The 22,451-nt window shown below is 37.3% G+C and overlaps 3 protein-coding genes and 1 long non-coding RNA gene across 5 annotated transcripts; 2 read left to right on the top strand and 2 right to left on the bottom strand.

The window, feature by feature from the left end:
- Positions 1–6,057: 6,057 nt before the first annotated feature.
- LOC147548436 (uncharacterized) lies at positions 6,058–6,864 on the bottom strand. The gene has a single exon (XM_086668048.1). The coding sequence runs from the start codon at positions 6,862–6,864 to the stop codon at positions 6,058–6,060; it is 807 nt and encodes a 268-aa protein (XP_086524174.1).
- A 594-nt stretch (positions 6,865–7,458) lies between these two features.
- On the top strand, positions 7,459–8,632 carry LOC147548435 (uncharacterized). 2 transcript variants are annotated; one of them, XR_015238903.1, is made up of 4 exons: positions 7,459–7,502; positions 7,625–7,679; positions 7,952–8,091; positions 8,545–8,632. It is a non-coding gene; the product is annotated as an uncharacterized LOC147548435 (long non-coding RNA). The 2 variants fall into 2 exon arrangements; XR_015238902.1 differs by having other exon boundaries at positions 7,485–7,679.
- Positions 8,633–13,610: 4,978 nt separating this feature from the next.
- On the bottom strand, positions 13,611–14,540 carry LOC147548434 (uncharacterized). The gene has a single exon (XM_086668047.1). The coding sequence runs from the start codon at positions 14,538–14,540 to the stop codon at positions 13,611–13,613; it is 930 nt and encodes a 309-aa protein (XP_086524173.1).
- Positions 14,541–20,476: 5,936 nt separating this feature from the next.
- LOC147548433 (wax ester synthase/diacylglycerol acyltransferase 11-like) lies at positions 20,477–22,087 on the top strand. Its single transcript, XM_086668046.1, has 3 exons — positions 20,477–20,914; positions 20,985–21,110; positions 21,674–22,087. Exons 1-3 carry the CDS (start codon positions 20,477–20,479, stop codon positions 22,085–22,087), a joined length of 978 nt encoding a protein of 325 aa, XP_086524172.1.
- Positions 22,088–22,451: the final 364 nt, after the last annotated feature.

Genomic DNA, 22,451 nt, shown 5'->3' with positions numbered 1-22,451 from the left:
CACTTTCAATGCTGAGCAAAGCTAATGCATTTAGTCTTTCTTGCGACATGCTTGATCTCAAGTATGATTTTAAGAGCTTTAACTTTGAGAAACTCCTTTCTGCTGATGCAACTGTGACTGGTATAGTCAATAAAATTCTGTAAGCAATGGTACTAGCTGGAAAACAATTCATCTTCTTCAAAAACTCTAATACATCAGTAGCTTTCGTAATCTCTCTTGGCAAAATAGTTTGCAAGAGTTTTAACTCCACAAACAAGTCATCTGCTTCAACATCAAAATGTTTTTCTTTCTTAAAACTATTTGAAAGATTATAACAACAAGATTTTAATTCTTCAACACCATACTCACAATGAATTATTGTTCTAATAGTTAATAAATTAAGGTGATAGTGATGCAATTATTTCAACTTCAACATAAATTTAACAACTAAATTATAACAACAAGAAGAGAAAATAGGAAAAACGATACGTTACCCGGTGATATTTGGAAGAAGACTTAAGTAAAATAATGAAAAAATTGTTTTGCACCAACAATTTATAAAAAAAAGGTTAACTTAAACCGACAAACCGGTTTCTAAGAAAAAAAAAACCGGCTAATCAATTTTTAGTATATCAAAAATGATTCTCTTGTAAGGAAAGGAAAGAGTAAAAGAAAAGTGCCAAAAAAAAAACTGGAGAGAGAAAGGGTAATAATCTAGAAAAGAAAGTAGAGAGAGAATTAGTAACTAGCCAGAAAAAGGAAAGTAGAGAGAGAAAGAGATATTCTTGCGTCAAAGTTAGTGGAGAGTGGGCCCCTAATTTACTTAAATATATACATACCCTGATTTTTTTTGGAATTTGACTTTTTCAAACTTCTTTTTTGTTTTTTAATTGCTTTTTAATGGGACACGGAACAAAAGAGTAGTAAAATTTTTTTTTGGCCCCACATTTGTGCGGGCCCATTGGGGAGCCCTGCCCGCACTGGGTACCGCACGGGCCTGCGGTTTAGTGAGATTGACAATAAATAATGGAACCTTATACAGAAAGTAGTTGTATTAAGAGGGTTGGGTTAATAGTGAAACGCAAAGTTATATGCACATACCAAAATTACAAACCCACTCATTTATAACTAAGTGATTAGAAAAACCGATTTTTTTTTACACACAACATAAAAAAAGAAAGTGTTGCCAATAGAAGGTGTTCCGGCGATACAAAAATATAACGAGATGATGGGTTAGAAAGAGGGAATCTCTCAATTGTTATGCTGCCTATGGCAAATAGGCACTTTTTCAACGGGATTTGTTCGTATCTCCCCCTCTCTCACTTTCTCCCTCATCTAATATCTCTATCTTTTATCAAAATAATTCTCCGTCCATCCATTCCTCTCGATCTTAGTCTCTTTTTTATCTCTTTTGATAATTGTCTATTTAGTTGGCATAAAGTCTTTGTTCAAAGAATTTGGATTTAGATGAAGTAAAAAAGCGGATGCTGGTTTGGGTTTGTAAAATCGGTGACATATATGTAGTTTTCGAAGTGAAATAAGGAATTGGTCGTAGGGAAGTAATAAATGAGATTTTTGTTGTGTTTGATAGATACTTTCTCTAGGGAAAAGAGAAAAAATTTCTTTAAAACGTCATTTTTAATAGTGTTTGGTAGCCATTAGAGGGAAAGAAAACTTAAGAGTCACGTGACTCTTTTTTCTCTATTTTCTTCAAAAATAGAGAATCTTCTGACCCAGCTTTTATAGGAGAAAAAGTTTCTCCCCCGGTTATCTAGCCCAACCCAAACTTCCTCTAAATTCTTTTCTCTTCCATGCTCCCCTTCTCTCTCTACTTTCTCTCACTAGAAATGGATTCAGAATTGATTTACAGAGCACGTGAAGATGACTCAAACAATCTCATATTCTTATTCACCAAAACCTAACAAACCTTAGCTCTCTTTAGCTCGCCAATTCAGTACCTTCTTTACGAACAACTATTTCTATTCAACTTGGTAAGAATCGCCATACCCACTTTCTTCTTCGATCTCTTACCTCCTTCTTCGTCCTCCTTTCAGGTTTTGTTAATTACAATTGGATTCCTAATAATTACATCTCTAGTTCCGAATCAACGACATTAACTTATCATTGAATATATGGTGGTTTCTGTAGAATTGCAAACCAACTTGTGTTAATATGTAAACCGAGAGAGATCGAGTGGGGAAGATAGAGTCAGAGAGTTTGAAATACTCGGTTAGTTTTGTATTCATATCATATGTGTTATATAGAGATTACATTTAGGGTTACATTGAAGATATACATGAAATATAAACAAACTCTATCTAAGATCCTAACTAATTTTGTACATGATATAGATTTGGTTTGGCCGGGTGTGACTGTTGTGTTGGCCGGGTGTGGCTGCTGCTGAGTCCTTGAAGTCCGAGTGGGTGCCCTTAATACTCCCCCTCAAGTTGGAGCGGAGATGGAGACGAGGCCCAACTTGCCAATTGTCTTCGAGAAAGCTTCGGCACCGAGAGGTTTTGTAAATATGTCTGCAAGTTGTTCAGCGGTTGGTGTAAAGTGTGGAGCAATTGTGTTGTCTTTGATCTTCTCACGAACGAAATGACAATCAATTTCAATATGTTTTGTTCGTTCATGAAAAACAGGGTTGTCGGCGATATGTAGTGCCGCACGATTGTCACAATAGACAGACATAGGAGAGGAATGATTGATTCCTAGATCATGAAGGAGAGATTTGATCCATTGTAATTCACAAGTGAGGTTAGCAAGGAATCGATATTCAGCCTCAGCGGAAGATTTAACAACGGTGGGTTGTTTCTTGGATTTCCAGGATAAAGGACTGGAACCAAGCATAGTAAAATATCCAGTAGTCGACCTTCTAGTTGTTGGGCAACCGGCCCAGTCAGAATCGCAGTAGCCCGAGACATGGAGTGTACTGGTGGCCGAAGGAATAGACCATAATTGAGTGAACCTTTGAGGTAGCGAAGGATGCGATGGGCCGCATCAAGATGAATGTTAGTCGGATGTTGTAGAAATTGACTAAGGTTATTAACCGCATAACTAATGTCCGGACGAGTGACAGTGAGATAGAGGAGTCGTCCGATTAGGCGGCGATACGGAGAAGGGTTAGGAAGAGGAGTACCATCCGTGGGACCCAAGCGAAGTTTTTGTTCCATTGGGAAAGCAGAAGGACGCGAAGCTGTTAAACCAGAATCGTTGATAATATCGAGAGTATATTTTCTTTGACATAAAAAATACCTTTAGAAGATCGAGAGACCTCAATACCTAGAAAATATTGAAGTCGCCCAAGGTCTTTGAGGGAAAACTTATTATCAAGGAATTTCTTGAGTTCCAAGATGGCCGAATTATTATTTCCAGTAATAATAATATCGTCTACGTAAACCAAGACATAAATGGAAGGGGTAGAAGTGTGAAACGAAAAAAGTGAGTAATCGGAGAGAGATTGAGTGAAACCCTTTTGAATGAGAACAGAAGAAAATTTTGAAAACCATTGACGAATGGCTTGTTTAAGTCCATAAAGGGATTTTCGTAATCGACAAACTTTGGACTCCCCTTGTTTTGAAAAACCAGGAGGAAGTTTCATGTAAACTTCTTCATGGAGATCTCCTTGAAGAAATGCGTTGTTGACATCGAGTTGATGAAGGGTCCAACCTTTGATGGCTGCAATAGATAGGAGGATACGGACTGTGACTAATTTGGCGACTGGAGCGAAGGTGTCATGGTAATCTAGACCTTCAATCTGAGTGTATCCCTTGGCCACGAGTCGCGCCTTGTAACGATCAATAGAGCCATCCGGTCGAAATTTAATTTTATAGACCCATTTACAACCAATGAGCCTCTTTCCTAAGGGTAGATCGACAATTGACCAAGTCCCATTAGATTCTAAAGCTGAAATTTCTTTAGCCATGGCATCACGCCAGTGAGTTGACTTCATGGCTTGAGTAAAAGAAGAAGGCTCATCCGTTGAAAGAACGGAGTTAAGAAAATTTTTATGTGAGGTGGTAAAAGCATCAAGTGAAAGATAATTAATCAGGGGATATGAGATATCTTTGATAGGAGGTGATAATAAAGATGTGTTACATAAATAATCAGAGAGATGTGGAGGGGGTCGTCGATTACGTGGTACCCGAGGGACGTGCTCAGGTGGACATGGAACGAGTGGGTGCTCAGTGGAAGTTTTCTGCGTGGGCTCGGTCGCCGAGTGGGTGCCTGTAGCAGAATCATCTCTAGATGTAGGCGGGTGTGTGTGCAGAGACGATGGAGGCCGAGAAGTAATAGGGACAGCAGGTGTGTGTGTGTAGACGAGTGGGTGCTTGTATCCGAGTTGATTATATCAAGACAGGGAGCAGAAGAGGTGGAAACGGGACGAACCAATGGGGACGATCTTGCTGGAAAATGAAAGGAGCCATCATCGTTGATGGAGATGAGTGGCCGTGGTGGAGGAGGAGAAGGAGATGATATGGCGGACATGGAAAATCGATCCTCGTGGAATAAAACATCACGAGAAGTGATAATTTTTCGAGTGGATAAGTCATAAATACGGAAACCCTTCTGTCCATGTGGATACCCGACAAAAATTCTCGGAGAGGCGCGGGGTTCCAATTTATTCTTAACTATAGGTTTTCTAAAAAAACATAAACATCCGAATACTCTAAGATGTGTTAATGTGGGAGGTGAACCTAACAATTTTTCATGAGGGGACTTGCCATGAAGAATTAGAGTCGGTAATTTGTTTATTAGATAGACCGCCGTAAGGACACACTCTCCCCAAAAGGAGAGAGGGAGATTAGATTGGAGTCGGAGGGAACGACCCACCTCTAAAATGTGCCTATGCTTGCGTTCTACCACCCCATTTTGTTGAGGGGTGTGTGTGCAAGAAGTTTGATGATGAATACCTTGATTAAGAAACCAAGACTGTAAAGTGTGATTTAGAAATTCCGAACCGTTATCGGAACGAACGGTTTGGATTTTAGGAATCAAAATGGAACCATTACCGGAAGTTATGTGTGAGATATTAGTGGTGAATTGAGTGGAAACAAACTTCGTAAAATTAATAATGAATTGATGTGTCCGATTTATTTGGAAGGAGGAATAACCAAGTACACCTAGAGTAGTCATCAACAATCGTTAAAAAGTAACGACAACCGGAGTGTGATAAAACGGAGAATGGACCTCATAAATCGACGTGGATTAGTTCGAATGGACGCGTAGAAACGGAAGTACTATTTGGAAACGGTAATCTTGTTTGCTTAGATACAGGACAAATATCGCACGGTTTAATCTCATTAATAGAAATAGATTTCATACAAGGTAGATGTGAACGTAAATACTTAAAACGAGAAAGCGATGGATGTCCCAATCGCCAATGCCAAACATTAAAGGAAACATGACTACTACTACTAGAAAAACAAGAAATGGAGCAAATTCTAGGGTCCGTGCGAAGAAAGTAGAGTCCTTCCGATCGATCACCAAGTCCAATCGTCGATCCCGTCGCTGGGTCCTGAAAGACACACGAGGTAGAGTTAAAAAACACTTCACATGTTAAAGAAGTAGTTATTTCGGATACGGAAATCAAATTGATTTTGAAGTCCGGGATATGTAAAACATCATTAAGAATAAATGTTTTTGAGAATGAAATCGATCCAATGTGAAGAACACGAATACGTGTTCCATTGGGAAGTCTTACAAAGTAATTAGGAGGTGCATCAACATATTTTGTAAAACGTGATAAAGAAGAGCAAATGTGCTTAGCCGCTCCGGAGTCGATTACCCAAGTAGACGAGTTAAAAAACATACCTGTTAGGTTGATGTTGGGTTCGGCTTGCTGGTTGGAGGTACTGGGGGTGCCTGTAGTCTGTCGGGACTGGTCTAGTAACGAAATGAGGCCCTGGTATTGTTCCCTGGTCAACGAAGTTGCTGCAGGCACTCCCTGTTGGGTCGAGTTCTGGGCTGGGAGAGCAAGAACAGGAACAGCTAACATATTCTGCTGTGGGCGCCCCCTTGGCCGAGCTGCTGGACTTGATCGAGGTGGATAACCATTCAATTAATACCAAGTTGATTTCACATGTCCATGTATATGACAGTATCGCAATAGTGACGTTGTCGCTTTGGACGAGTTTGATCATTTCGGTCCGAACGACTACCATTTCCAACAGCCAAGGTTGCGGCTTCGGAACCATGAGAGTTGGAGTTTACAATATTCTGTTGTACCTCCTCCTGTTTAACAAGAGAGTGTATACGCAAAATGGATGGAAAGGGATCCATGAGTAAAATCTGACTGCGTATGGCCGAGAATCTATCATGGAGTCCTTGAAGGAACTCCATGGCTCGTTCTTGGTTTACGCGATCAATGATAGACTTTCCATGAGCACAAATGCATGGTTCAACAGTCATGAGGGATTGAAGTTCATCCTGTAAGGATTTGAGTTGAGTGAAATACGTCGAAACATCAAATCCCTCTTGTTTCAACGAGGAAATAGCTCTCTTGAGTTGGAATATTTTTGGAGCGTTAGTCTGAAAAAAACGTTCATAAAGATTCTTCCAAGTTTCAGCCGCGGACTCATCATATAAAATTGAAGGTTGAATGTCCGGTGCAACTGAGTTGAGAATCCAACTCGCAACCAAATTGTTGCAATGAGACCATGAATGTAGCTCCGTAGGAGACGTGGGTTTGACAATGGTGCCGTCAACAAAGCCAAGTTTATCCTTGGCTCGAAGGGCTTTTGTCATAGCACGAGACCAGGAGGCATAGTTATCTCCTGAGAGCAATGGGGTGATTAAAACGGTGGTGGGTGAATCGGAGTGGTGGACATAAAAAACTTGTGTGTTTTGGGCAGCGGAGGAGATAACATCATCACTGGAAGACATAGTTGCAAAAGAGGATCGAAAAAAAATATATATATAGGCTCTTATACCATGTAGAATTGCATACCAACTTGTGTTAATATGAAAACCGAGAGAGATCGAGTGGGGAAGATAGAGTCAGAGAGTTTGAAATACTTGGTTGGTTTTGTATTTATATCATATGTGTTTATATAGAGATTACATTTAGGGTTACATTGAAGATATACATGAAATATAAACAAACTCTATCTAAGATCCTAACTAATTTTGTACATGAAATCATAGATTTGGTTTGGCCGGGTGTGATTGTTGTGTTGGCCGGGTGTGGCTGCTGCCGAGTCCATGAAATCCGAGTGAGTGCCCTTAATAATTTCATAGATTCAAGAGGGATTGGGCTGGACGTCCAAAAGGAGGCCCAAAATGGGCTGGGCGTCCACGGTTGCCCATAAATAAACGAGAGGTCCAAAATGTCAGGCCGGGACTTAAAATGACGGAAACAACCCTAAAGTTCGTCGAATTTACGCCCCGTGCCATTGAAAATCAACCGGGATTTGGCGAATTTTTTGGTGCGGTTTCTGACTGATTCGAGGGACGGAAGTGACGTTTCCTGCAAACGGTCACTTCCACATTAACTTCTGCCCACGCCGAGTCCCTCTTCCCAGGTAACTTTGCTCCTTCTCAAGAAAACTCTCTCTCCAAATTTTTCTTCATCCGTCATCTTCCTCCTGCATCTTCCTCTTTCAACTTTTACTTCTAAAGTGATTCAAGTTTTTTTGAAGAAAAGGAAGGGATTCAAGTCTGTTTGGAGAAATAATCTACAAGTTTGTGAAGGGATTCAAGTATGTTTTACTTCTATCTCATCCACCTAAACTTGTTTGATAAAAGTTTCTTTCATAAAAGATTTTTAAAACCCTAAAATTTGTGAAAAACTTTACTTTCTGACGCAGATATGGTGATTGATCTTTCTTTAGGGACGCAATATTTTAGAAACCTTTAAAGTTTATACAAATGATCTCTTATGGTTTGTTTGAAACCCTGGAAGATTTTAGAAACCCTAGAAGTTTTTAGAAACCATAAAATTTGTGTATAATCTTACATTTCTTTGACGCAGATATGGTGAAAAGTAAAGATACGAACAAGAAATCAAAGGGTGTGACTATCATAGAACCAACTTCCAGTAGAGAGATATCAGTAAAGGAAAGACCGATAGCAGAAATTCTGGCTAGAAGAACTAGTCCTAGAAAGAAGAAGGTATGAAACTGAACAAAAAATCATTTGTTCTTGAAAATGTTTCTGGTAAATGTTTTTTATTCTGGTAAATGTTCCATATTCTGGTAAAAAAAATGTTATTGTTGAAAATATTCCTGGTAAATAAATTAAATTCTGGTAAATGTTTTTTTTTCTTGAAAATATTTTGTTTTACTGTGATTTAGATTTGTCTAGTGTTCATGGGAATAATATTTTGCACCGTAAGTTGTTTTATTCCTGGTAAATAATTTTGTTTACTATAAAATGTTTTGTTCCTTGAAAATATTTTATTGTACTGGAATTATGTTGTTCCAAGTGATATGGATTTCTTCATCAGAATAAAAATATGTTCAGTAATATGTTCAGTAAATTGTTTTATTGTAAAGATGACCATGCATTTCAAGTGTTTGTTGTAATGTGTGACACAACATTCTTTCCTGGTTACATTTTTTACAGGTAGAAAGTACTGAGAGCATTGAAGTAAAAGACAATGCAGAGAGAGAAAGGAAAGGCAAGAGAAAAGCTGCACCAGAGAGAGAAGTAAAAGACAATGCAGAGAGAGAAAAGAAAGGCAAGAGAAAAGCTGCACCAGAGAGAGAAGACAATGCAGAGAGAGAAAGGAAAGGCAAGAGAAAAGCTGCACCAGAGAGAGAAGAAAGCAGCCAAAAAAAAAAAGGAAAGAAAACAAAAACAGAAGGTGGAAACTCAACGGGTGAACGGAAAAATAGACCACCCAACCTGGCAGCACTGGTGTCGAAGGCTTACAAGTATGCCCTTCGAAATACGTGGAGACAAATGAAGAACACATATCCAAAGATGTCGACTACACAGAAAGAGTTGTTAGCCGCGACTCCATTTAAAAATCTGGTGATGGCTTTTGTTGAGGACAAAATAGATTGGGATAACATAAACAAACCCAACAAGGCTATCTTTGAAATTCTCTGCCTCTATTCTAGTTCGACAGAAAGGTTTACGTTGGCGGGGAAAGAAATGGAATTGAAACCTGAAGATGTGGCCCTAATTCTAGGTATGCCATTGTCAAGAGAGGCGAGAGAAGTCTTCCCTAAAAATCGATCAGTAAAGCAGCCTGAAATAGATTTTTGTATGAAGTACTTTGGTGAAATCCCTGGAATGATATCATGCATACAAATATCCAATGCACTGAGAGATGCTGTCAACGGAGAGGTAGATGACATGGATGTGATCAGGCTGATCATCATGTATATTTGTGCGAGTGTTTTATTTGCTCCCCTAACAGGTTACAAGGTTCCAATGCGTATTCTCTTCAACTTGCATACAAAGGAATCAATTCAAACTTTGTGTTGGCCAACAGCGGTGCACTCATTCCTAATTGATCACATCAATAAGTACCCCAACAACCCACTGAAAGCTTCAGGGTGCCTTGTATTACTTCCTGTGAGTATGTTTTTTATCATTTAAATTCAAACTTAACTTCATGTGTCTCATACTCTATGTTTTTTATAGGTGTGGTTTTGCGAGCATACTACATGTTTTGATCGACAAGAGAGGTTTAGGGATGAGGTGCCTAGGATCGTGAGGTGGTCTTTGACCAATATAGATGAGACATTTGACCAGAAGCTTGCAAATCTTACTGCAGAACAGGTATACATTTGATCAGTGTTAATGTGAAACTGTTTTGTTCTGGTAAATAGAAAAGGAACCATTAAATTGTGTTGTTCTTGGTAAATAAAATTATTTCCTAGTAAATGTTTAGTTCCTGGTAAATAATTTGGTTTACTGTACATTAAACCAGGTCAGTGAATCATTTATGTACCCCCCAACTGATCAAGAAAAATAGTTGCTGTCAGCACCAAAGAACACAGAAGTGGTAGATGAATTGCTTCGAAGGATTGAACAGCTACAAAAGGAAAATGCTGAACTTAAAGAAAAATTGCGAGAAGCGTGCGAGGATATGGATGATTCTTACAAAGCATATGAGGCACTCCTTCAAACCTTTTTAGTTCCTGTAGAAGAACAGGTTAGAGGAGAAGATGGCCTAATCGAGGTTACGGATAGTGTGGAGGAGCTACGCACACGTTATTGTAAGGGAAAAAGTAAGATGGAAGATCCAAAAGATGGAGAGAAAGAGAAAGAAGAGAAACAGAAGAAAGAGGAGAAAGGGAAGACAGAGGAGAAAGAGAAAGACAAGAAAGATGAGGGGGGAAAGGGTGTAGAAAAAGATGATGAAGAGGGAGAAGAAGATGATGAAGGAGAAGAAAGTGAGGATGAGGGTAGAGAAAAAGATGATGAGGAAGATGATGTGAAAGATGATAATGAGGAAGATGATGATAAAGATGATAATGAGGAAGATGATGAGAAAGATGATAATGAGGAACAAGATGATGACAGTGACGAAGATGAAAAGGAGAAAGATGGAAGCGAGGATGGAAGTGACAAAGATGAGAAAGAGGAGAAAGATGAAAGGAAGGACAAGAAAAATGATCGGAGTAATAAGTATCAACTTAAAGACAGTGACGAAGATGATAGCGATGGCAATGAAGATGGTAATGAAATAGTTTCTATTTTATTTTATATTCTCAGTAAATATTATTCTTTTTCAGTTTTATTCTTTTTCTGTGAAAGTATAATAAGCATGCTAAATGATGAAGGCAATGAGGGAGAGGAAAAAAAGAAAGCCAAGCTGGATGAAGAAGGAAATGATGAGATGGATGATGAAGATGAGGTTCATATCAATTTGTCTAGTGAGCATGCAGGGTGGGTGGATGATACTTATGAAAAAGAGATGCCTCCCAAGAGAGGTAATGTTGCCAAATTATGTGGTGAAATAATTAAAGTTTCCTAGTTTGTTAAAAACATTATTTTTCTGAATATACATTATTTGACAGATATTATGAAGGATGACAGCAATGATTTCCCAAGTTTTGATCTTAACTTGGGGACGCAAATTATTGTGTGGACTCCACCATCACAGCAGGGAGATGATGTTTGCCAAACAGCTGAAGAGAATTTCGCCGATATTGCAGAAATGGGGAGAGCATCGGTGGAAGAAGTATCCAAAAAATTGGATCATGTTGGAACAAGTAGAAAAATTAAATCACCACACGTGAGCCCCCCAAAACGAGTAGTATCGAAGACACAGAAAGGGTCAATTGCTAAACCAACATCTCTTATCAAAAGGGTCAAGGATAACCCCAGAACCCGAAAACAAACATCCAGAGCAGCAGCTGCCATTAAATTCCCTGTGATTGATATAGAGTCGATCACAATGAAGAAACAAGTGAAAGAACCAATAAGTACCTGGAGACAGGGAGGGTTATGGCCCTACGTCCAGGAGAAAGAAAAATCACTAATGCTAGAATTCATGACATACGGGTGGACAAGGTAAATAACTTAGTAACTGGTAAATAATTAAATGTCTGGTAAAAAAAAAATGTATGGTAAACAATTTGTATAGTAAATGTATATCTTTCTGGAAAATAATTGTGTGGCTGGATTGGATTTTATGTACAACCTCGAAGTCTGGAACAAGGATAAAGAACATTGCCTGAAAGCAAAAGATTTGGATGAACTTATGATGATTCGGGGATGTGACTCGCAAATCATAGACTGGTTTGAGGACCACCTTGCACAGGACGCCCGAGACATGAACAAAGAAGTTATTTTCCTATCTTCATTGCTTTTTGTAAGTTTCCTTGTCAAACATATAATTCATTTTTAAATGGTGTTGAGTAAATAGTAGTCACTGAATTTAAATCAGCGGAGTATTGAGGCCAATACTGAATTTAAATCAGCGGAGTGTTGAGTAAATAGTAGTCACTGAATTTAAATAGTAGTCACTGAATTTAAATGGTTTGCAGACCTTGATAAAACAAGAGCGGAGTCAGGCAAGTATTGAGGCCAATTTAAATCAACGGCTGGAAGCGCAATACATCAAAGATCATACTACAACGTTGTGTGCGCCACTGAATACGCCGTACACTGATGACTCATTCGAGGGTCATCATTGGACTCTGCTTGTCTATGAATTTGAAGAAAATGAATGGAAGCACTACAACTCTTTGCAGCGTGACACTAACCTGGCTAAGCAATGCAACAATAATGCAAAGAAATTTGCATCGCAGCTGGCAGAGACATTGATAAAGATGAAGTGCACGCGCAAACGAAGTGGGCAATACGCTAAAGAAAGGATGACGAAAAAGATATCCTATGTAAAGGAGGTTGACTGCCCTCAGCAAGGGGATAGGTGAGTCTAAATTTTGCTTCCTTACTTTAGTAGTTATTGAGTTTCTTTAAACTCACATTTTATTTTTGAATCAAACAGTCCAGACTGTGGAATCTACGTAATGCTCCAGTTGGAGGATATCTTCAACATAAGCAACCAGTCCAATTTCCCGGGGTCCTGCACGCAGGTGGAAACTTATGCAGACAAAGCAAGAAGAAAGGGGGTAGAAGTAACTTTCAAAATTTTGGAGGAATCAAAGGAGGTATGGAGAAGGGTGATAAATGAAGGGTCATAAATAGTTTATGTGAAAATTATGTTTGTGTTTGTTAACTGTTACTAAGTACTGGAAAAAACTTGGAAGGTTTTGTTATTGTGAAAATATGTTTTCACTCGAAAAAACTTGGAAGGTTTTGTTATTGTGAAAATTTGTAAGTTTTGTATTGGAAAAAAATATGTTTTCACTCGAAAAAACTTGATAATTTTCCATAAAATATGCCGGGAAAACAAAAAATTTCCGGTAAACAAAATTATGTACTTGACATAACTTAGGAAAAAATATCCAAAAATCCGGGAAAAATTTAACTTTCCGGTAAATAAAAATATGTACTCGACCAAACTTAAAAATTTTTCGGAAAAAATCCCGGGAAAACAAATTATTTCTGGTAAATAAAACAATTTACTAAACACAACTTAGAACAAATTGTACTGAATATATTTTTGAGTAAAATCCACATGTACTGGACAAAACTCTATTATTGTTCTAGACACAACAACTTAGAAATTTCTCCCAAAAAAACATAGAAATTTTACGGAAAATCCACATGTACTGGACAAAACTTAGACAAAACTTCCGGTAAATAAAAAAATGTTCTAGACAAAACTTAGAAAAAATCCCTTCGAGAAAATATATTCTCAAAACATAAAATAATTTCCGGTAAATAAAAATATGTACTCGACTTGACTTAGAAAAAATTAAATCACCACACTGGAAAAACTTAAACTTTCCGGTAAATAAAAAAATTTACTGGACAAAACTTAAACTTTCTGGTAAATAGAAAAATGTACTGGATAAAACTAAAAGTTTCATATCATGCATTATGTTCAGGCACAATACACACTAACAAAATATAAGATAATACATTGACTTTAAACACAAATACATTAAGTTCGACAAAAGATACAAAAAAAAAATCAAAGCAGCACAAGGCTAAAATGTGACTCTCTTCAAAAATTTGAAAAGCTCCCAACACTGTAAATGCTTTTCAAAGTTGTAGAGTGCCCCTAGTTTTTGCTGCTGATATAAAAACCATTTCAATCACTAAATCGCTTCGTTGCACGAAGCACGGTTGTGATAAGAGAGCTTCTTACACCTACCGCATATCCGCTGCCTCTTTCTAAAGTTTCCAGAACTTTCAATTCTTACAGAACGTGGTCTGCCCGGACGTTTCTTGGTTAAAGGAGGAAGTATCTTGCTGGCTTCCTCAAACGTTGTTGGTTGATCGAAAGATGGGACAGGATTTATGGAATGACTATAAGTCTTACAGTATGCATCCGTTGTAACAGCGGGATCAAAAAAGGATGATGAATCACCTCCATGCACTTTAATACACAATATGGCATGCTCACAAGGGATACCTTGGACTTGCCACTTACGACATGTGCATGTAAGAGCCCCAAGGTCCACAGAGTGACTCGGCATGGACATTACTTCATACACAAATTTACCTGATTGTATTACCTTCCAGCTACAGGCAACGTTGAATCTAGACTGCATTTTTTCGTTGACCTTAGGGCACAAGAAAGAGTCCCAAGTTGCCGACTCAGTTCTTCTGGCATTCATCATGTTCATAATTTTGATCCTCAACATATCTAGCATTACGGTTATTGGAAGAACTCTCTCATCCCTTTTCCACGAATTGAAGGATTCCGAGAGCGAAGAACATATTAAACCGTACCTTTTTCCTGGGAAGAAAACATCAGCCCAATGTTCCGGATTTACAGAGTGAAGAAATGCATCCACAGCATTGCCACCCATGACTACAAGTTCAGAAGTGTACTTCTGAAAATCCGATATAGTAAGGGCTCTAGCCGCCTTAAACATGAGGGATTGGAAATAGTCCGACTTCTTCGCACCATTCTTTACACGTACATTCAAATTGTTTCTTAGATGCCAAACGCAGAATGAATGGTGCGCGGTTGGGAAAATGTTGGAAACTGCATTTATAATACCATTGTGCCTGTCCGACATAAAAGTCAAAGACTCACTATTATCAACCATTTTCGCCAAGTTACAAAAAAACCAGGTCCAGTTTAGATCATTTTCTACGTCAACGACAGCATAGGCGATAACAAAAAAACCTGCAAAGTACATATGGCAGTAGTTAGAACAGGAAATAAAAAAAAAGCCAGTAAATAAAATTGTGTACCGGACGGAAAATATTGGTGAAATACTTACCATCATTGCCATTCTTCGCTACAGCTGCAAGAATGCACCCATTGTATTTCGTTTTCGCAAAAGTACCATCAACAAATATCAATGGGCGACAGTGCTTGAAACCTTGGATGCATGCTCCAAGAGCAATAAATATTCGAACAAAACGGTGGGAATCTTTATCAACTTGAAGATCAATTAAACTATTAGGGTTAGAACGTGATAGGGCATCAACATACCAATTGAGTTTGGCATAAGAATCAGCTTCCTCCCCATAGGCCAAAGAAATACTCCTGTTTCGAGCCTAATATGAATAGTAGTAGTTGAGTTGAATTCCATAGTCTTTCTTGAAAGATCTGACAATGTCTTTAGTACTTTTGGTCAGATTCTCCCTAATGTCATCGACTATTAATAAGCTAACACTTTCAGTTGATAATCTTGGCTTATTATCTGACATTATAAAATCTTGGCATGTGTGCACAGGGTTGTAAGCTTTTAGAACAAACATTGACCTTGACTTCAGAGGAGCCACAACGTGAATGGTCCAAGAACATTTTGGGGATTTGCATACGCAAGTAATACGATCAAGATCATTCTTCAAATAATTAAAATTGTACCTGTGCTTTATTGAATAACGTCCAAGTGCATTTCGAAAGGCGTTGGCGCCTCCAGGGAATTCCTGCCCCAAATGTGTAAACACCCCAGGCCAGCTAGCAGACCTTAGAGGTTCAGCCCTGACAATGGCAGTACATGCATCCTCAACCAAGAGAGAGGAATTTCTTGAAAAATCCAGTGGGAGACTGCACAAAACAAACATATCATTGACATCTGAATTTAATTTAGGTAAGGAAATAGTTTTGTTTTCGGTAAACATAAATATTTACTGAACATATTCTTGTTCACGGTAAACATAAATATGTACTAACCAAAATTTGAAGTATTCATGTATACTGAACCATAAAACTATTGGATTTACCGTAAAGTAAGAGCTGGTTATAAGTACACAACAATCAACAATATGTAATGACTTCCACACATACTTATTAGACATTTGTTACTGGTTCATATAAATGGCACAGGTAAATTATTATTAGGTAAGGAAACAGTTTTCTTCCTGGTAAATGAAAATATGTACTGAGCAGAGTTTGGATTTCAGTAAATTAAAATGTGTACTCACCAAATTATTATTTTAAGTAAAACAATAACGAAACAGTAAAGTTCAAGTTAGTTCCAAACTTACTTATTAGATGCTTGATTGTGGTTCATCATTTCTGATGATGTTGCAGCAGAAGTAGATGAAGTATAGCCGAAAAAATCACGATCCAACCTGGATAGAGAGAGAAAATAAAGAAGGTATGAAACGATAATTTAAAGAAAAGAAAAAACAAAATATCCATTGTATACTGTTACAACTAAGTTGAAGTTTGTTTCACCAGAGAGGACGTCGTGCAACAATGTCCCCAAAAAGCATTCCTTCAATATCCATTGCATACTGGAGGGAAAAGAAAAATGAAGAAGGTATGAAGAAGGTATGAAAAATGAAGAAGGTATGAAAAATGAAGATGATAATGCCTTTTAAGGTATGAAAATATAATGTACAGAATAGAAAAATATTCCTTTCACTTTGTCTGTCCTTTTGGAATGTCAAAGTTTCATTTACAAAAGGCATTATCCTCTTCCTTAAAAGGCATTATCATCTTCCTTAAAAGAACAAATGGAATATTCAGCTTCCTTAAAGTCTATCATTGAAGACAAATAGGATTTGCTCATTTAAGAGGAATTACCTGAAAAGGTTGGAAGATAAGAGCAGATTCTGGTTGGAAGATATTAAGACAGTGGGTGGTATAAATAGGTTGGAAGATGAAATTTGAAAACTTTTCAAAGATTTTGAAACTGATCAATAGAGAAAGAGCGGGATCCCAAAAATTTCGCCCAAAAATTTGGCAAAATGGGGGGGAAACTCAGGATTAATGGCTTGATAATTTAGAGAGAGAAAGAAAAGGAAAGAAGGGAGAAGCTGTTGGCGCGAAAGGAGGGAGGAAGGATGTGATATCCTGTGAGATAGGGACGGGTATTTAATGATCCCTCAAAAAACGTGGGAGAGAGAAGGGCTGGGTCAAGTCGAGGGGCAATAAAGGAAGAAAAAAAAAAAAGGTAAACAAATATTTTCCCTGACATTAGGACCTGCACCTCATTTTTAGGCAACTTAGGATTTTTTTTCATTTAACCCCCCACTTTTTGGACCCCTGGCTCAAAAATCCTAGATTCAATTGGAAAAATTCCATTTAGATTTAAAAATAAAAAGATTAAGAATTGTTGTTATTGATGGTGTTGGATTGGTTGGAAGTCATTTGGTTGATGGATTTATTAATTAATCGTGATGATAGTGTTATGGTTCAATCAATGATAACCGTTGATTTGTTTGATTCATGTCCCCTAATCCAAGACCCTGTTGTAAGGACTAATGTTCTCTCTCTCTCTCTGTTGACCATGTATCCTAAAAACTGGTAAACTATTTGTGACTTCATAAGCTAATCTCACTCTTGGAGAGAAAGATCATAATCTGTATATGTTTTATTTGTGAAGTCATGATACCTTGTTGAAGGGTATATGCCCACACAAATTTATAATCAACAAATTTATTTGTGATCATTATTATGACAAACAATTTCGAATTAAACAATTTTTTTTTTCTGACGTTTATGTGCGACAATGATGAAACATGAAATTTGGATAAAACGAAAAAAAATTCTTTAACAAAACAAACAGTGAAAATGGAGAAAATCAACAATTAATTTTTTTTCTTTTAACGAACCAAACTATGGAAAATGTGAAAAGTGTAACGGAGAAAATATTTCTTGGTGAAAAAAATTCTCGGAGTAAATTTTTCTCTATTTTTTTTCCTTTCTCTAAATTGCTATCAAACACAACCTTTGATTAGTCATTGGTGCTTGAATTTTCAATAGTGTTTGAACTCGTGCCCTAGACGTGAGTTTTTTGGACACATTTGGGCATTACTCAATGGAGCCTACACATGCCCCTATGTGGAATCGCCTTGCTTACGGTGTGTGGAAAGACCAAAATACTCCTTGTCTTATTCGTTACTTAGACGAGACGGTGTACGAGTGAGTGAGAGAGGCTGGTACTTCATCATTTTTCTTCTTAAAAACGTTGGTTCACCAAATCATGATATTCATGGAAATTATTCTTCAAAGAAAGAACTCCATTTTTTATTCCTAACTGGCAGGGTTCTCTCTTCTGTGTCGGCCTCCTTCATTTTCATCACGATTTTCTTCTTTTTAGAGACTCAAATAAATATAGTTCAAAGTTCTTCTTATACAAGATAATCCTCTAAGACCATTTGACCCTCTCTACAAATATTCTTCTCCTTCAACCACTCTGAAAATCTGCAAATACTTTCCCTCTCTCTCTGAAAATTCCATTTCCGGTCGAATCCCAACTCTGTCTCTCTCTCTCTCTCCCTCTATAATGATCTTCATCAATATTCAATGAATCTCCATGATTTTCTCTATGTAGAATATCTTTTAATTCGAAAACCTTCTCTGATTTTTATCTCCTCACCTCCCTTTCCTTCTTAGTACTTTCTATCTCCAGCTCTCTTTCTTTTTCGTTCCCATTCTCTCTCTTTTTGAAAGATCTCTCTTTTCAAATAATAAAAAACTTTCCTTTCCTGCTCTCTCTAGAATTATTAGAGCATCTCCAAACGTGCTCTATTTCTTCATATATAGAGATTTTGAAGCTCCAAAGGCTCCTCTACTTCTCTATAATGTAGAGAATGGTGAATAGTGAGCCTTCACATGTGAAGGCTCACTATTCACTTCTTTAGATTACAGAGCTGATTTGACATAATAGATTTTTGGTCCTTAGTTCCCATAAAATTTATACTTGAGTCCTTAATATGTTTTATGAATTGACACTTATGTCCTATTACTTTTTGTATTCTAGTAAACTAATAATACTATTTAATTAATTATATAATTATAAATTGCCATAATTAAAATTTTATTAATAAACATAAAATACGTAACAAAATACAAAATTAGATAATAAATAAGATCATATCGTCTCGTAGAATTTAATTAATCATTTTTTCTAAGACGAAGTATCACCCAGTCTTGCCTATAAATGCTCAACCAAAGCATTTCTTAATGCGTAACAATATTAGTTTATATTTTCGTAATTTGTAGTAATGTACGCATTGTAATATCACTAATATTATATGTATTTTTAATATAATGTTTTTATATATAATCTATATTAATTATATTTAACTTATCAAATTTTAGAAGTTATAAGTAATAAAAATAATAAGTTACAAATTTTAAACTAAAAAAAAAAATAACAAAAATATCAATATAGAGACTTGAATAGTATTTTGGGTTTGGAGTGAAACTCTATTTAAGGAGTGAAAATATAAAGATTATGCCAATATAGAGGTTTGACGTTTGGAGATGCTCTTAGATGGAGAAGGGTGAGAGAAAGGAAGGGAAGAAAGGATTCCCCAAATCTGGCGCCCAATCACTGTGACTTGTCCGTTCGAACTGATTTGTGGTAACAAGGCTCAATAAAGGACATTACAACACGCACATCTCAGATCAAGGCACATACATGGAATTAATGTAGGCCATCCACTTCTTCACAATTACAACGTGCTCGGGCGGGTACGGGTACTCGTGAGTAATAATACAACGTGTTCGGGCGGTTAGGAACCTTTATTGGTTATTAGGGTAGTCGGACAAATCGGACGGGTAATTCTAAGATTCACCTTGACCATTATCCGCCCAAGCCCATGAAGAACTCGGGTAATGCGGGTGTCGGCTATTCGGTTAGTAACAATTATCTAGAATGATAACATTCACCATGGAAGCTGGAATAGCTCAGTTGGTTAGAGCGTGTGGCTGTTAACCACAAGGTCGGAGGTTCGACCCCTCCTTCTAGCGTTTATTCTTCTTTTTCTCCTATTTTTCTTTTCCTTCTTGTTCTCGATTTTGTAAAGACGACTGGTAACAAGGATCTAATTAAAGGATCAACATTTATTGACCTTTCTTCAAAAAAAATAAAATAAATTATTGACCCATCACCTCCCATTTCTCCCAAGAGCAGTTGAGACGGTCCGAACATAAAAACCATTTGTACAATGTCATGAATGGTGGACTCATTTTGATAATTAAACAATCCTACTACACCTCACGTCCAAGGTAGTTGTACATTGCATTCTCCATTAAGGGCTCAACTCTCAGGTTTTAGTAAGTTTGAAGACCTGATTCAGCACAATCTGTATAGGAGTGGAGTACCATGTGTAAGTGTTAGACTATTCTCACACCCCTTCATGTGTGGCGTAGTTTGAGCCTACCAAAATCTCTTTTTACTGAGTGATGTGGAGCTCGAGCGACACTAACATCCACCACATGCTGGGCTGAGCTTGTACATCATGTTAACTTTACCAACATCACACACGGAACCAATTGGTCATAAGTAAAGAGGATCTAGACGATCCGAAAATTGGATAATACTTTTCTACATATGCTATTTAAACTCTTGATCACATAGGCAAGTGATACAAAAAAAACAAGCCCTAGATTTGGAGCCAAAATGGAATCTCACTCTCATTACAATTTGATACAAAAAGATTTAGGAGAAGAATTATGCCCTCCAGTTAGCCCAATATCCCAGTCCCTTAGCAGTTCCAAACTAACATTAGTCATATTGGTAGTTTGGAGCTCGAAACTCCCATGACTGAATCAGAAACTATTGATATTCTTCGCGACATAGTTCTACCTACAACTACACGTTTTTGTTCGATTATTCTAACTGATAAGAAAGGTGTTAAAAGGTGGAAGACAACCGATGTTCAATTAGAAGATCATCATATCGTTTCCACGTTTCTTCCAAGTTTAGGTAGAGAAGGTACCGAAGAATACTTGAGAAATGAATACTTCTCAAAGTTAAGTAGTGAAAGATTTTCAGAAAATAAACCTTTGTGGGAAGTTCATTTAATTAAAGATCCAACTTTCCATGGAGCTGGATCTCTTATTTTTAAGTTCAATCATGCAATTGGTGACGGTTATTCGTTTTTGAAAGTTCTTATGAGTTCCTATAGAAGGGCAGATAACCCATCTCTTCGGCTCTTCCACATACCTTTCCTCCATTGGCACTGGGGAAAAGGAAAGGCAAGAACTTGTGGGTACTTTTGTTACATGCAAGAATTCTGGTTTTGATTTGGTTTTGAACTTACTAAAGAGCACGGTTTTGGAAGATCATCCGTCAGCAATAAGGTCATTTGTGACAGCAAAGGAGACACAGCTATTCAGGGCAATCAATGTTCATTCACTTAGTTTTAAACAAGATAAATCCAAACTCAAAGCGGTAAGCTATCTTGTCTCCTTCTTTTATTTTCTATCATGACCAAACCAAGACGTAGTTATTCCGATCAATCGATGTTTATTACGCAATAAAATAAAGAACAAAAGGAACATATTAATAAGTCATTTTTGTTAGTAGCTAGTAAGATGTGTTTCTTTTCACTGCAAAGACCTAATAAACGTTATGCGTTATGGTAGCTCACGTCGTAACATATATTCTTTTCATTATCGAGGTTATTATGGAGGCTATATGGTTTGAATCTTTTCTATGTGCAAAATTTTTTATAAGACCCACAAACGTGGTTAAAAATATAGGGATCTTCTAATAAAAGCTTTCCTAGGATAGAAATTCTTTTTGCCAGTCTATGGTAAAACAAAGACCAAAATGTGGTTCAAATCTTTGTTATAACTTATTTGAGACAAGTTTGTCTTATATAATTTAGCGATAGTTTTTTGAAACCGTTGTCTAAAGTTTTTCTCTTCAAATATACTCCCATTAGAATGTTAAATTTTCGATTCACCGGTAGTTTCTATTGCATGTTAATAGTTTTATTAATTGATGAACAGACGATGAACGATGTAATCACAGGGCTAATATCGTACATAATTCACTTGTACACGGCAAGAGTTAGTGACAAAAACTCAACCAATGATAAACGTACGACGCTACTAGTAATGCTCAACATGAGAGTATTTGAAGGTTACAAGACCATCCATGATATGATGAAGGCAGACGCATGGGGTAATCTCTCTCGATTCACGCATGCAACGGTCCCTTCGTTTAAGAATATCGAGAAGGTTAACCCTGTAGATTCTATCTTAAAAGCAAAGAAGACAATGGAACGTAAAAAGAACTCCATGCTTTACTTTATGATAGAAAACTCGTTAAACATGACGAGGAAGATCAAAGGACAAAAGATAACAGTTTCCCTTATGTTTACACTTTATATGTTTTTGGTTCATATGCAGAGAATGACCTGAGTAGCTCTGTGCTGAAACTTATATTTGTTTATGTGGGACTATCCTGGCAGGTCTCTTCACGTTTGACATTTTTTGGTCAATCTTAACAAATTAAAGCCCTTTTGTTGGGCAATTAACAGCAAGTGTAATCTATCATTTTAGGCCTATCATTTACCTTTTTCCAAATATAACACGATATAAACTATGCAACAAGGCTACACAACCGGCCTCTAGGGACTCTCACTTGAACCGCATGTGAGAGAAACAAGAGTTTCTCTCTCCACATGACATGTGAGAGGAGAGAGAAACACGGGTTTCTCTCACATGCGGTTCAAGTGGGAGTCCCTGGAGGTGGGTTGAGTATACCTTTGTAAACTATGCACAA

The sequence above is a fragment of the Eschscholzia californica genome, unplaced genomic scaffold, assembly GCF_041429995.1.
Source record: "Eschscholzia californica isolate CP2 unplaced genomic scaffold, dmEscCali1.0.p SCAF_3, whole genome shotgun sequence".
Classification (NCBI taxonomy): Eukaryota; Viridiplantae; Streptophyta; class Magnoliopsida; order Ranunculales; family Papaveraceae; genus Eschscholzia; species Eschscholzia californica.
The sequence above is the reverse complement of the archived record's forward strand: the minus strand, read 5'-3'. Positions and strand labels throughout refer to the sequence as shown.